This window comes from Cheilinus undulatus, linkage group 2, assembly GCF_018320785.1.
Source record: "Cheilinus undulatus linkage group 2, ASM1832078v1, whole genome shotgun sequence".
Taxonomy (NCBI): Eukaryota; Metazoa; Chordata; class Actinopteri; order Labriformes; family Labridae; genus Cheilinus; species Cheilinus undulatus.
This window is the reverse complement of record NC_054866.1, coordinates 1590117-1606845: the sequence shown is the minus strand read 5'-3', so window position 1 is coordinate 1606845 and position 16729 is coordinate 1590117. Positions and strand designations below refer to the sequence as shown.

At 38.9% G+C, this 16729-nt stretch overlaps 1 protein-coding gene across 4 annotated transcripts in view; it reads left to right on the top strand.

Annotated features, from left to right (window-relative positions):
• The window catches only part of LOC121518202 (clathrin heavy chain 1-like), a 106987-nt gene that overhangs the window by 42766 nt on the left and 47492 nt on the right, over positions 1–16729 (top strand). For all 4 annotated transcript variants that reach the window (XM_041800462.1, XM_041800470.1, XM_041800478.1 and 1 more), the window contains 5 exons: positions 7144–7305; positions 7463–7576; positions 7703–7876; positions 13561–13758; positions 14093–14293. In XM_041800462.1, the coding sequence (XP_041656396.1) occupies positions 7144–7305; positions 7463–7576; positions 7703–7876; positions 13561–13758; positions 14093–14293 (849 nt within the window). The remainder of the gene's footprint in view (positions 1–7143; positions 7306–7462; positions 7577–7702; positions 7877–13560; positions 13759–14092; positions 14294–16729) is intronic.

Here is a 16729-nt window from a genome sequence, read left to right as displayed (position 1 = left end):
CAACCTGGCCAAGGAAACAGGAAAAAGCAGAGTCTACAGTGGAGCCAACACAAGATCACAAGATGCTGAGCTATGGGTGCACACATTCCTGGATGAGATTCGGGGGGGGGGGGGTGTAACTTTTCTGAGGAAGTATCCTTTCTGTTTTAAACTGTTAACTGATTTTACTTTAACTTTAGGCCTTTGCATTTTGTTAATAATCAAGCCGTGAGTAGTAGGAGTTGCACCTTTTTGCCACAGTAAAGACATGGAAACTGTGAGGGGAGCTCCTTACAAAGAAGTTGAGCCATTGTATTGTATCTTCATTATTCTGACTACTCATGACAGTTCTGTAAAACAGAATTATCCATTATAATGAGATGGTGATATTTATTATTAGAGTTATTCAGAGATTAAAAACATGTAAGGACGTCATCTGTTATACCTCATATGGGATAGTATCCATTTCACTGCCTTCTACTTTAAAAGAGTGAGAGGAAATTATGAAGAAATGACTTCAGATTAAGTACACAACAAGGTTATAATAGTTTTGTACTTTTCAGTAGTTTCTATTTTTATTTCATTTTCACTTTCAGTGTTCATTTTCAGTTTATTTGTTTTTAGTTTTGCCTGCTGGTTTGTTAGTTTAATTTGGTTTTTATTTTGCAAAAATGCTTCATTTTAGTTAAGTTTTTATTAGTTTTAGTGTTTAAGTTTTTTCGGATACCTGTCAGGACTGAGTGAGCATCATACATTTTTAAAAACATATTCAAACATGCAGACCTGGGTGTAGGTGCCAGTCAGTATGGTTGTGTCAAAGACTAAAACTAAGGATATTTTTTATTTTAGTTAGTTTTTTAAGCACACTATACAGTTTTAGTTTTCTTTTTTTTTTTCTTCTTTTTTTTTGGTAAAGCTTAGTTTTTATTTAGTTTCAGTTAACTAAAATGATTTTCAAATGTCAGTTTTAGTTATTTAGTTAGTTTTAGTTAACTATAATAACCTTGGTACACTAGCATATTTAGTAGTGGTGTAAAGATAATCCTATATGGATTGGTTAATTGATCTTGACGTCAGCAGTCCGAGTGCATCGGTCCGCGGAGCCCTGGATCGATAAAATTGCGGCACGAATCGGTCTTCTAATGTTAGAGATCGGTTCACTGAGGCTCTGCTGCTTTTCATAGCCCATTCTGCCATGCTCTGGCTCATCTTCTGTAATCTCATACGACCTGCATTGACCTTTTACCTTTAAATGAGAGTTCTGTTCGCTGTAGGTGCTAGCTAGGTAGCAAGGAAAAAGTCACGTGGACCTTATATGAAAGAAGGATAACTTCAGAAATGTCTGCCTGTCTGACGCTTTGGAGAAAAGCGATAAAGAACTACGGCAGCTCATAAATCTCACCTGTTGAGATGGTGGAGCTAAAGTTTAGCTAAGACGCTAATGCTAAACACTGCACAAACAGACCCGAACATAAACACTTTTCTGAGTTAAGACTCTTCAGTTATCACAACAGCCCCTTTATTCACAGGCTATACAACCGTAACGTGTTGTTGGGAGTGATTGATTTGGTGATATAATCAATACATCTGAGCCCACTGATATGATATTAAACAGAGAGGACTTCACTGAGCTGGAGATCAGCTGTTCTCCTGTGATTTAATTCAAGAATGAGATCAAGAACGGTCAGATACACAGAGAAAGGAAATAACCATGTTTTAGAGGCATGCAGACCGAATACTCCCATTAAGAGGAATTATGAAAGGAAAAAATGTATAGAAAGCTGTTTTGACTGTTTTCGATATTATTTAACCCTTTGTTGTCCGGTACTAGCAGACACACAGAGCTCTGTCTATCCAAATCTCCTTGGGACTTTAGATTTTTTTTAATTTGTGCTTCTTGGGAAAATGTGATATTTAGTTTGTACTGTTACTGGGATTAATAATGCTGAGGAAGTCACAAGGAGATCGGACCAAATCGTTCTGTATTTTAATGAATCGTCAGTGGATCGAATCGAGTCTGTGAATTGAGATGTGAATCGAATCGTCTTGAGAAGGAGAGATTCACATCCCTAATATTTAGCTAACTTTATTAGCCCTGTATCAGTATTGGCATTGTAATAAAGATGATCGGATTTCGTTAAAGCAAATGTGACAAGACTGTATGTATTTGAAAACAGAAGGGTTTAACAATCAATGCATATTGAGAAATCGATTGGTTGATTAATTATCCAGTCAGATCAATAGAAAGTAGGAGATCTTGCAAAATAAAACGTCACAAGTTTACTCATCGAGGTGAAAACTGCCCATGAGATCAATAAGGTGGTGTGGTCATGATGTAATTTTGTAGACAAACCCAGAAGTTAGCGTCGAATGGGTTCCCTTGGTGTCGAGCCTATGGGATTATCAATGGGTTTTTGGATTACTGCTGAAAATAAGCTCTGTGTCTGATAAAGTTCATGAAACTTACACGTTTTGTTCATGAAGATGATATTGATAAATTGATAATAAAAGCATCATATCTGGTTCATTAATCTAACTGTCGAAAGTAAAAAGCTAACTTCATGTTCTATTGAACTACAACACGGTCAACTGAATTTAACATCATCACCCTCGGATACAAGTGAACAGCAGGCTCTGTTGTCGCGCTTCGGATGATGACGTATAGTCTTCCCGACAAGCGCTGTAGTCCTTGTTAGCTGTCTTAGCAACCACCTTTATTAAGACATGAAAAGATACACAATCCAAAGGTGGGGCACGTTTCAGATGTATTTTATGTTGTAGGATAAAACGTTAAACTCTTTTGAGCTTGTGTTCACCAGAGTCCTTATTTCAGGCATTTAACCAAAAACTCATTCAAAAACCCCAGAGACTTTCAGATGAGGGAACCAGAAGTGCTAAAATGCCAATTTATTTTCCGCGTTTCAGGACTCATTCCTGCAGCACTATATATGCCACAGAGACGCAGCACAGCAGCTGCCATGACAGAAAACAAAGATCAAGGATCTGTGCAGAGTGTCTGTGAGGAGAATACAGTGGTTATTTAAAGTGTGAGTGCAGGCAGACTCGCTCACAGTGTTTCTATGTTACTTTGTAACTTTGATTTAATAACTGCTTTAGCATGTCTCATCTCACTGTATGTCAGTTACATCTATTAAACAGCAGTCAGAAACTTCATGTAACACAGCAGGCCATCGTAAGCTATACAGCAGCTGTAAACATAACAAGCTTAACTAAAGAGCTGTTCATAGTAAAGATATCCTGTCTGCTGTCTCACTGTGGACACCCTGCAGCCTCTTCCTATCAGAGAGGACAATGTGTCCTGCAAGGGCTCCTGGGATAATGAGTCTCTTAGTTTACACCTTTTTTTTTGATCAGTTCCTCCCAAAACTACAAAAACAGGCCTCTACAAGTTTGCTAGGCTTCAGTCTTGTTGTTCACGTCTGATTCCTGACATGGCTTTTAAAAAGACTCCCAGCAGGTCTCGCCGTTGCTCTGCTACTACACCTGTAGTTAACTTTTCTTGTCTGATTTATTTTGCCTGCTTTTTCCTTTACCTCGTTGGTTGTGTTAGAGGTTAGCTACTAGTTACGAGCATTACTGCAACCTCGATTGATTGGTATTCCTGTCATCTGTTAATGCTGTTTTTCTCTATTCTGGCCAAAGTCTGTAGAAAAATTAAGATGTATTGGTTGTGAGAATATGTGCACCAAAGCTTGAGCTGGGATGTTTTGGGCCAAATAAAAATACCACTACTACCCTAGGTAGGACCTTAACAAAGTTCACTGTTTGGGACTTTTCTGTAGTGTCCCTGTGAAACTGGACAGGTTTGCCATTGTAGAAACTGTGTGCAGGTTTGTGGTGTGTTTGGGACTTAAGTGTAGACGTTTGTAATGTTTCTAACTTGACAAAGAACCTCAGCATTACCTCCACTCCTTTCCTGCTTACCTGCTCCGTCTGTCTCTACATGTCAGGCTGCAGTGTTGATTGGCTGTAATTTTTGTGATGTCTTAGCCAATCAGATAATGTTATGGTCATGACAGGTGTGATGTCTTAGCCAATCAGATAATGTTATGGTCATGACAGGTGTGATGTCTTAGCCAATCAGATGGTGTTTAGACATGACAGGTGTGATGTCTTAGCCAATCAGATGGTGTTATGGTCATGACAGGTGTGATGTCTTAGCCAATCAGATGGTGTTTAGACTGACAGGTGTGATGTCTTAGCCAATCAGACGTTTTTATGGTCATGACAGGTGTGATGTCTTAGCCAATCAGATGTTTTTATGGTCATGACAGGTGTGATGTCTTAGCCAATCAGATGGTGTTTAGACATGACAGGTGTGATGTCTTAGCCAATCAGATGTTTTTATGGTCATGACAGGTGTGATGTCTTAGCCAATCAGATGGTGTTTAGACATGACAGGTGTGATGTCTTAGCCAATCAGATGGTGTTATGGACATGACAGGTGTGATGTCTTAGCCAATCAGATGGTGTTTAGACATGACAGGTGTGATGTCTTAGCCAATCAGATGGTGTTATGGACATGACAGGTGTGATGTCTTAGCCAATCAGATGGTGTTTGGACATGACAGGTGTGATGTCTTAGTGAATCAGATGGTGTTATGGTCATGACAGGTGTGATGTCTTAGCCAATCAGATGTTTTTATGGTCATGACAGGTGTGATGTCTTAGCTAATCAGATGGTTTTATGGTCATGACAGGTGTGATGTCTTAGCCAATCAGATGTTTTTATGGTCATGACAGGTGTGATGTCTTAGCCAATCAGATGGTGTTTAGACATGACAGGTGTGATGTCTTAGCCAATCAGATGGTGTTATGGACATGACAGGTGTGATGTCTTAGCCAATCAGATGGTGTTTAGACATGACAGGTGTGATGTCTTAGCCAATCAGATGGTGTTTGGACATGACAGGTGTGATGTCTTAGCCAATCAGATGGTGTTATGGTCATGACAGGTGTGATGTCTTAGCCAATCAGATGGTGTTATGGTCATGACAGGTGTGATGTCTTAGCCAATCAGATGGTGTTATGGACATGACAGGTGTGATGTCTTAGCCAATCAGATGGTGTTATGGTCATGACAGGTGTGATGTCTTAGCCAATCAGATGGTGTTATGGACATGACAGGTGTGATGTCTTAGCCAATCAGATGGTGTTATGGTCATGACAGGTGTGATGTCTTAGCCAATCAGATGGTGTTTAGACATGAAAGGTATGATGTCTTAGCCAATCAGATGGTGTTATGGACATGACAGGTGTGATGTCTTAGCCAATCAGATGGTGTTATGGACATGACAGGTGTGATGTCTTAGCCAATCAGATGGTGTTATGGTCATGACAGGTGTGATGTCTTAGCCAATCAGATGGTGTTATGGACATGACAGGTGTGATGTCTTAGCCAATCAGATGGTGTTATGGACATGACAGGTGTGATGTCTTAGCCAATCAGATGGTGTTATGGACATGGCAGGCTGCTCAATTATTTTGGAATGAAGGCCACTTCCTGAAGAAGCATCCATAAGAAGGGCCTGAGAGACATTGCATGGTGACAAAACACAGAGGCTTTCTGGGTATAACACTTTAAAAAAAATTGAATGCGTTAATTTGATTATTTTGTAGCCCATTTTAACCAAAAATTTGCTAATTTCCGGGGAGAAGCTGTACCCATCTGTTATGCTGTATAGCCTATCTTCCTGGCTGGTACAAGTGAGTTGTTTGTTAAAGGAGCAATGCTCATTAGTAGTGTAGAGAAGGAGATTTAGGAAATATCTGAGATACTGTAAGACCTCAGTTAAAATGATATAATATAGGAATGGTTAATTTTTAAATGAATATAGATTTTTAGGGGTGGAAATTCTACATACTGGATCTTTAAAGGGCCACCATAAATGACCTTGGGGGCCTGTTCTGGCCCCAGGGCCTCCAATTGAATAACCTGGACCTATCAATATAATGGTCTGTTTCTGTAAGTCCTACCAAATATATTCAAACAGGGAGTCAAAGTTTAGTTTAGATGATCAAAAGTATGTTAAAGGTGCTGATTTATACTTGATTGGCTGATTCCAATTTACCATTTTTTCAAGGTCCTGCAGATACAGTCTTGGCAAATTGTTTCTTTATTTAAAAAGAAATCAATTATTGACAACAAAATGGGTAATGTTTGAACCATGTCTTAAATGGATGTTCAGTTTGAAGGTGATAACAAAACATTTGTTGTGAATTAACTTTTTTTCTAGAAATCTTCAGAAGTGCATCATCTGACATGGCTGTCTCTAATTTTGATTTACTCTTATGACCACCAGAACATTTTGTGTCACAGTCTTTGTTTCCTGTATGCTTGTTACTTTTTCATGGTGGGATTTTTTTTAACTGAAATGAGACATTAAGACTTAATGGTCTACATTCAACCGCTAAAACTCATTTTTCTGTTCAGGAATGACAGTAAATAACTGTAATTTGACATATTAATCAAGAAATATTAATGTGCTTTAATATTTTTTCAGTTTTTTTGTAGATCAGTAAATTTGAAAATTCATGGATAACAATAATAATTCTATTTTAGCATTAAAAACATCATTTGGGTTAAAGAGCTTCTACATATTGGTGTATTAACCATTGCAGAAAGATAAAAATGATTTTGGTAATTACCAATGCTGTTAATTTAGGGCAGCTGTGGCATAAACCTTACTTTGGTTAGGGTTCGGGTGGTCTAATAAATTTCTTAAGCACTGTATATGTGTGTGTGTGTGTGTGTGTGTTTGGTTAAAAAAGTATTAACATATAAATTTTAGCAGTACATGGATTTCATATCTGCGTTCAGTTCACAGTAAAAGATTTATACAGTGTTTATTTAAACTCTTTATCCCTGCCTGTAATTAAGAAATAAATTGAATAATACAAAATGAGAGGTTTACATCTTTACTGTCCCCAGTTAAGTAGTGTCAGTTATGTGGTGTATTGATATAAATTTGAATTCATATCAGAGGTTAAATTTAGGGAACAGTGCAGCATGTTTCTTTGAGTTTTGCAAATCCTGTAATGCTGGGTGTAATGAAGAATTAGAATCAGTGTAAAAAACTTGATGTGGTTCTTGAACAAAAGCAGTTTTGGTTGTGGCCTGACATGTTTCTTTTTCCTCTTTAGCAAAACCGTGTTGTTGGGGCCATGCAGCTGTACTCAGTCGACAGAAAAGTGTCTCAGCCCATTGAAGGGCATGCTGCTGGTTTTGCACAGTTCAAGATGGAAGGAAACACGGAAGAATCAACCCTCTTCTGCTTCGCTGTGCGAGGACAGGCAGGAGGAAAAGTAAGACTTATTTTAAATATCTGTAAACTGCAAAAATAAAAAAAAGCAGGTCAGATTTGATTAACTGATTAAAAAAAAAAATCCAGAGACCGTTAAGACCTTTGCTTTCTCTTGTGAGTTTTTTCCCCCTCAAATTTCAATGTCGTCCTCTCTTTAGCTGCATATCATTGAAGTCGGTACTCCACCAACTGGGAATCAGCCGTTTCCAAAGAAAGCTGTAGATGTTTTCTTTCCCCCGGAAGCACAAAACGACTTCCCTGTTGCCATGCAGGTACGGATACAATTTTACAAGAAATAAAGTCTGTGCTTGTTGCCTGCCTATATTTATTCTGGGAAAGGTGTGCAAATTGAGGACCCTCTAACAAATGACTAATGATATCTCTTTCTCTAAATCTAGATCAGCTCCAAGCAGGATGTTGTGTTTCTCATCACCAAATATGGCTACATACATCTGTATGACCTGGAGACTGGAACGTGTATCTACATGAATAGGATCAGTGGGGAGACTATTTTTGTCACTGCCCCCCACGAGCCAACTGCTGGCATCATTGGAGTCAACAGAAAAGGACAGGTACTCTAAAGGACACATCAAAATATCTAACGCAGTTAAACTCGTTAGGAGCCTTCTCACAATACCCCCTGACAGAAAGTCACCATGGTAACAAAAGAATGTGCTTCTGACTATTATCGTTACTTTTAATCAGGTTCTGAAACAGCTACAGGAGTAAACTTTCAAACAGGGAAGTTAACACATCAATCGCTGAGTTGCCAGGATGCCGTGTACTTCAGCACATCTTCTGTGTGTGTATGTGTGTGTGTGAAGGGGTGTGGGGGGGTGTGTGTTTGTGTGTGTGTGCTCAGGACACAGGCAGGTAGAAGGAGAGATAGAAGCAGGCTGTCTTACTGATAATATTTTAAATGTATAAAACAATGAAAAACAAAGGCCATGAAATGTCTTTGTTTTTTGTTCTTTTGATATTTTTGGGCATTTTGCCTTTATTTGAAAGGACAGCAAAAGAGAGATGACAGGAAATAATGGGAGAGAGAGTGGGGGAAGACATGCACCAAACGTTCCAAGACCAGGGGCCTCATTTATAAAACTGTGCATAGGAAAGATCACTACAGGTGGCGTACTCTGGAAACGCAGGAAACGCGTGCGCACAAAAACTTTCAGATTTATAACAGAGCATGCACGTCCTACACCTGTTTCCATTTATAGATCACAATCAACTCTAAAGTTGTCACATGTGAGGGAACGCTTTGCCCCGCCCATATGGTGCCTATAAAAGGTCAGGTGAACGCCCTTGATGAATATTCAATGACATCAGTTTCACGATGGACCAAGACGGAAAACGAGCAAAAAAAGAAATTCCACTCAATGCGAGGTTGTGGTATTAATAGGAGAGGTGGACACAGGCAGAGTCTTATTTGGTGGCCACAGTTTGGGCATCACTAATGCCAGAAAGGCAAAAGAGCGGAAGCATGTGGCTGATGCTGTAAATAACGTTGCCTCAGAGGGTCAGACTGTGGCTGAAGTAAAAAAGAAATGACCTGACATAAAAGTGGAGGCGAAAAGGCGCATCCCTGTCCATAGAAAGAGTGTCTGTGTGACAGGTGGGGGAAAGGGCACATTGGAGCTCATCCCCACAGACGACAAGCTGGCGGGGATCGTTGGGGAATCCCTCCTGAGCGGTGTGGTGATGGAGGCAGAGGGGGACACGGATGCACCAAATGCGCCAGAAGCGATCATGTCATTGATCCTGTCATTTTAATTACAATTATTATAAGTGTAAACTTTATTTGTATGGCACATTTTGGGAGCACGGTTACTGTCTGCCTTGTTGTTTATGTGAATGGATGTCATAATAACATGTAGGGTTTGTTTCACAATGACAGAACATGATTGATTCAATAATAAAGGCTATGTGCATGGGCGCGCATGCGTGCGTTCGCGCACTCCCTCAGGCATCAATATAAATTTGTCCTCTTTCTTCGTTTTTGCAAATATATCCTTCATATATGTTATGTGTTGTGAAATGTGTAATATTTGATTATTTCACACAAATGTATCAATTTCACATCAGTCTTTAATTTCATCCTTCTACTGTTGAGGTCATTTTCCCATTTATCCAGATTTTGTGCGTACGGCAGGGTCAGAGCTGCCGTGGAGGTGCGCACATTTTCCCGTCAAGTTTGTTTTTTATAAATCCCAAACGTTGCTTACGAGTGGCGTACGCTTTCTTTTGTGCGTATGCAGCGTTTATAAATGAGGCCCCAGGACTCGATCCTAAGAACATTTAGGACTAAAGCCTGCTGTACCAGCTGAGCTACACCGGCACCCAAAAGCATCAGATGTTTAGCTCATTTTTTCACCAAGTTTACAAAGGTACAATGGACGGTTGTAGAAATAGTGGCATAAATGTGACTAATTTGCCTTAATTTTTTCATCAATTAATGTTTGTTTATATAGCCCATAAAAACAACCTTAGTTGAGCCAAAGTGCTTTACAGGCTTAAACAATAGGTTAAAAGAAATATTTTAAGATAAACAATAAGAGCACAATAATGACTCATAAAAGCATAATGAAATAGGAGCATTAAGATGACATTATTAAAATGTCAAGCTCAGCTTGTATTAAAAGCCAGTGAGTCTGGAGCAAGGATTTAAAATGTTCAATAGACTGAGCAGTTCTAATGTTAAGAGGTAAACTGTTCCACAGTCTAGGAGCCGCCACAGCTACGCTCTGTCACCTGGTGTGTTGATCACAGTGCTCTGACTGGAGGATGTTGGAGCAAGAACTCAGCTGTCTGAGGATCCAGAGACTAGGTTTATATTTACTTTAAGGTTTGTCTTTAAAGAAAATGAGCTACAGTGTACTAATCTAATTCAAGTTCAGAGATTGAAGATCCAGAGAGCAGTTTGTTTTAAGTGAGACATTTCCAACAAAAAAAGAGAATTTTTGTATATTTTAGCATATTCTCCTCCCAAACACTTGATGTTTCACATTTTTATTGAACTAAACTGATTATTATAGCCAGTAATTAATGTGTGCTTGTCATTGACTCTCACTGAATTTGGCAGACATCCTGTTCAGTGTTCAGAGAGAAACAGACTCAATAAAATGTGAGTCATTAACAGTGAAAATCAATGTACTCTACTTTTTCCAAAAAGAAAATTCCCAGGAAGGAATTGATAAGAGGAATTGATAATGGCATCAGTATCAATAAAATCTTATCAATTCCCATCCCTAGTGTGTATGTGTACTGTATTCTTGTTCAATGTAAGCCTGTATCTCTGACAGTTGTCAGCCCATGCTGAGTATTTCAAAGCATCCATTAGACAGCATGCCGTGTTTAACCACTGAGGTTGGAAAAAGTCCTCTGATCGGGACTTAATGACCAGAAGACATGGTCTTTTCTCTCCTCTGCTCTCTGTCTGTTTCATCACCTTACTCTGGCATGTACATTTTAATGAGGTGATAAAGGAGCTCAGTACTTGTGTTTGAGGAGCAGCAGAGACACCCTCAGTGCTACTTCGATGCAAACATCCTGCATCTTCGTGTTGAGCTTAAGACATGTTATTTATAGCGTTACTGCTGTGAAACAATCAGAATATTAAATGTTCTGTGTCACTTTGTGTGTGTGTCTTTACTGAGACTGCACGTCTTGACTCGACCAAACTGGTGATAGAAAAGTAAATCAGCACCGCGCTGTTTGGTCTGGCCCAGCCAACAGTCGTAGTGGAAAAGCCCCATACTAGCACCAGCTGGCTGGACCTCTGTTGGATTAGGTCACTCACTTTTAAGGGGGTGAATATTTTTGCAGTCACTTATTTTACTTTACATATTTTTGTTTAATTGATGTTACTTTGAAGGAATCTGTTTATACTTTGTCATTAAAGAGGGGCTTTTTTTTTTGTCTAAAAAGCCAAATTATATTGAGCATGATTGATTTATAAAATCAATTAAAGGTAAAACATTCATAGAACATTAATATAGTGATATAATAAATACATACAGTGCTCTGCCTCATTGCAGCTCAATCTGTTTCTCTTCTCATCCAGGGTGAGAGAAGCAGTGGCGGCTGGCATGCCTATGAGTTCCCATTAATCTGCCCTTGTGCGTTTTTTTTAACATCCTTGTTTAAAGATTTTACCAGATGTAATATGGTAGGGGTGCAGAAAAGTTGATCAGACTCTGATTCAGCATCTTTTGCAGACAGACACTAATTTAGTACTTTTTGGTCATAGTTTAGTGTCGTTTTTACTGTGATCAGAGTCTACTTCCTTGCGTAAAAAGATATTTCGAGGCTATTACGGAAGGAATACGTAAGCTGCCTCATTCTCGGTTGCAGACGATGAATCTGACAGGCTAACTTTTCTCTTCAGACTGCCTGCGTGAGCGCTGCGTCTCAAGTGCCTTATGCGTGCATTTCTCCACCTCTGAGAGTAAAACTATTGCTGTCCAGTGATGAGTAACACAATCTCTTTTTATCCGTTATTATTCTATGTCTACATAGAATAACACATCCTACACATTCTGTTCTTTTATTTTGAATTATTGTGATGTTTGCATCAATAAGGTTTTAATAAAGTTAAGGTTATGCATCCCTGTTAATGCAAATCAAAGTTCTTAACATGGGTATGGACACCATCAAATACAGCTCTGTTTCCACTTTACATAGCAAACTGACAAGCTCTGTTCAATGATGAAAGTGAAAGACATCAAAGAAAATATTCCTTTTAGACTCTTCCGGTGCTTTTCCATCCTAGGGATGAGTAGCAAAATCCAATACCAATGCAGTCTAATACCTACCAAGACGAATCAAAACAGATTTTGGTGCCGAATTTTGGTACCGCTCCACTCCAACAAAGCCCTATGCTGCTCCAAATGAAAGGCCCGAAAACTTATTATGGAATTAATGTAATTTATGTAGGCCTACACGTGTTTTATTTCAGCTGAGTATGGACGTCTTTTGTTTGTTTTGTGGTCCGGAGCAATGGCTCTCCTTTGCTTGCACTCTTCCAGTTATGTTACTTTATGATTTTCTCTGACACAGCACCAGTACCTGAGTTTAAGCTGAGAAGTCACTTTTGATTCATTTTGCTTATCCCATTATGCCCATTCTTATGCCCATCTTTTTAAGATACTTCTCAGAATTATTTCAGTCTATGATTACCATACAGCTTTTATTCACACACCGTCTTTCATAAGTGACTCGCATGATTGCACTACTGCATGCTGCTGTTATAAAATGATATTGATGATGCCAATCATATTGATCAGGTCTCAGAGAAATCCCTCTATTTGATGATCTGGTTTATGTTCATAGCAGGGGAAGGGGGGAGAGATCATCGATGAGTGATGGCTTTTAATAAAGGACAGCATGGCGTGCTGCATGGTCAATTGGGGAACTCGCTTCAGCAGAAAAGATATTTTACAAATGATCAGATCATACAGTAACTTTAAGCACGACATTCTGTCCTTTCTGTGTTTGTTTCTGGGATTTGTCAGAAATATTTTTACGGTTTGAAGGCAAAAACATTAGAAATAAAGTTAAGTACAAGATAAATAGATATTTTATCATCATTGCATTGTAAAAAATACAACGAAATTTTGTTTGTCAGTCTCCTGTAGCAACAAACAGTCATCCATCCCGCCAGCGAGGGAGCGGGCACCTGCAAGAAAGGTGCTCTATAAAAAATTAGTAGTTAAGTTTAGTAAAATTTTCAATTCCTGGTAGGACCAATGCATTCTTAAGACTGTAAAAAAAAGTTATGAAAGACTTTAGTAGAAAGTAGTTGTTAATCAGAAATGTAGTTTACAAGAGTGAGGTGATGTTTTATTATTGTGTGAATTCCTGTCAAGTGACAGAGAGAAAAATAGAAACAGGGTGATGGAACGTTACATTGCTTTCATGCTGCTTCCATGCTTCATTACAAGCAGGCTGTTAGGACACTGTACTAAGAAGCTTTGAGGATGTAAGGTGTGCTATTATGCTAATGTATGTTCATTCTAAAAGTCTAGTTGACTTGTCAGTACGCTTCTCTGGAACCACTTCTTATAGATTGTGATTTTTAATCATGTGACAGTAAAACCATTTACCACAGGAAAATTATTAAAAGGTTTAATGGTATTAAACTGGTTACATTCAGTTAGATTTGAATACCCACCAGCAGGACACCACTTTGTTTTATTTTAAGGATTAATACCCCTCATTGCAGTGTTTCTGACATTCTTCAAATGTGTTATTACAGGTGTTGTCAGTGTGTGTGGAGGAGGAAAACATCATTCCCTACATAACCAATGTCCTCCAGAACCCAGACCTGGCTCTGCGTATGGCTGTCCGCAACAATCTGGCTGGTGCTGAGGAGCTGTTTGCCCGCAAGTTTAACACACTTTTTGCAGCAGGAAATTATTCCGAAGCGGCCAAGGTGGCAGCCAATGCTCCCAAGGTAATGCCAGTTCATCAACAGAAACTTTGAGTATTTTCAGACAACACGACTTTATCCATAGATCAGCCAGACTGTCAAAACATCTGCCCTAACAGATTTCTGTTGCTTAGAGCAGCAGAGTTATGTGCAAAAATCAGTGTCTGATGTTATATTGAAGAGTTTAAAGATGATTGTTAACTGAAGAAAGAGTATTTTAGTGATTTAGTGAGTGTTTGCACATATATCCTGTATGTGTTTCATGTACACAGTATTACTCTCCAGTGGTGGTTTTTCTTAGCCAGAATTCTATAGTTATTTATTTACTTTTGTCTTTTCACTCATCTTTATTCTTAAGGGCATCCTGCGGACCCCAGACACCATTCGTCGATTCCAGAGTGTTCCAGCCCAACCAGGCCAGACATCACCCTTGCTCCAGTACTTTGGCATCTTGCTAGACCAAGGCCAGCTCAATAAGTTTGAGTCTCTGGAGTTGTGCAGACCTGTTCTCCAACAGGGGCGCAAGCAGCTTCTCGAGAAATGGTTGAAAGAAGACAAGGTTTGTGTCAGATTGGCATTGGCAGAGAAGTTTAGTTTAGTTTATTTAGATCCCTATTAGCTTTTCTTCCTGGGGTTCCCTCAGTTCCAATGTGACAATACATACAAGCAGATAAACATAAAACATAGAAACATATATAAACACAGAGACGTATTCATAACACAGTACAATGGCAAAGTACAATCGCATCGACCATATCCTAACTACACTGCATTCCACATTATTATGCAAACGATGTTTTTCTCTGATTTTCTAAATATCAATTCAAATGACAGTCATAATATTTTTCAAGTCATCAACAGTTAGAGTATAATTCAAATGTTTTTGAACAAACTTCATAATGATAAGTTTTTTTTTTTTTTTAATAAAAACCTCAAAATGCACTTTTCCACATGTTCCACATTATTAAGCAGGCCACAGTTTTCAGCAATATGGGAAAGAAAAAGGATCTCTCTGCTGCTGAAAAGTGTCAAATAGTGTAATGCCTTGGACAAGGAATGAAAACATTCGATATTTCAGGAAAAATTAAGCATGATCATCGTACTGTGAAGAAATTTGTGGCTGATTCAGAGCACAGATGGGTTTGGGCAGATAAAGACATAATGAGGAAGGTTTCTGACGGACAAATACATCAGATTAAGAGAGCAGATGCTAAAATACCGTTACAAAGCAGCAAACAGGTATTTGAAGCTGCTGGTGACTCTGGAGTCCCACCAACCTCAAGGTGTAGGATCCTCCAGAGGCTTGCAGTCGTGTATAAACCTACTATTCAGCCCCCCCTAACCAATGCTCACAAGCAGAAACGGTTGCAGTGGGCCCAGAAATACATGAAGACTCATTTTCAAACAGTCTTGTTGACTGATGAGTGCCGTGCAACCCTGGATGGTCCAGATGGAGGAGTAGTGGATGGTTGGTGGATGGCCACCATGTCCCAATGAGGCCGGGACATCAACAAGGAGGGGGCGGAGTCATGTTTGGGCCGGAATCATGAGGAGAGAGGAAAGGCCCCTTTAGGGTCCCTGAAGCTGTGAAAATGACCTCGGCAAAGTATATAGAGTTTCTGACTGACCACTTTCTTTCATTGTACAAAAAGAGAATCGTGCCTTCTGTAGCAAAATTTTCTTCAAGCATGACAATGCTCCATTCCATGCTGCAAAGAATCCCTCTGTGTGATTGGCTGCTATGGGCATAAAAGGAGAGAAACTCATGGTGTGGCCCCCATCCTCCCCTGACCTTTAACCCTACTGAGAACCTTTGGAGCATCCTCAAGCTAAAGATCTATGAGGGTGGGAGGCAGTTCACATCAAAACAGCAGCTCTGGGAGGATATTCTGACATCCTGCAAAAAAAAATTCTAGCAGAAACTCTCCAAAAACTCACAAGTTCAATGGATGCAAGAATAGTGAAGGTGATATCAAAGAAGGGCTCCTATGTTAACATGGAACTTGGCCTGTTAAGATGTTTTTGATTGAAATAGCTTTGATTTCAGTAAATATGACCCCCTGATCCTGCAATTTCAACAAATGACCATTTTCAGTTCTTTACAAACTATAAAATGTTTTAAAAAGCTGTTTGTGCTTAATAATGTGGAACAGTGCATTTTGAGGTTTTTATTTAAAAAAAAATAATTTTTGTCATTATGAAGTTTGTTCAAAAACATTTGAATTATGCTCTAATGGCTGCTGACTTGAAAAATATTCTGACTGTCATTTGCATTAATATTTAGGAAAATCAGAGAAAAATATCATTTGCATAATAATGTGGAACACGGTGTACACACAAAAGCGTACGTCTACAGATGTATAAACGCATGTTACATAAACAACATCAGACAAATACACTGTAAACAACAATCAAAGCGCCATTATTGAATCTGCTTGTATCTCCTGACTTCTTCTAGCAATGATTCTGGTGACCGTAGAAAAGTTAATGAAATTCTTCTTCAGATAATACTCTTCAAGTTTCCTTTTAAAACTTGGGATATTTGTCCGTTGTGTTATATAGTTTGGGAGTGAGTTCCACTTTTTCATTGCTCTGTACATCACTGTTTGAGGTCCAGCAGTTTAAAATGTCGGTAAGGTGAAATAACATCCAACTGAATGCCGTGGCACATAATTGTGCATCTCTGCACTAAAAGATCATTTTTTCATAGCAGATAAAAATGTTTCCTTGTTGTTTTGAATTGCAAAGATGTAGAATCAGGTTTGCCCAGGGGCCGTCTGGCACCCACTACAGCATGTCCGGTAAGAACAAGAAATTGTCCTTCACTCAAGCTTGTTTAATGAACAAAGTAGAGTTACATACTTCTTCCTTTTCCCTTTAAATGTTGGTTACATGTGGTTCTGTAGAGAAGATACAAAGGAATATCTGTGATGTACAATCCAAATCAAAAGACTACCATTATATAGAGTAGTACTTAACTTCTAAAGCTTATGTG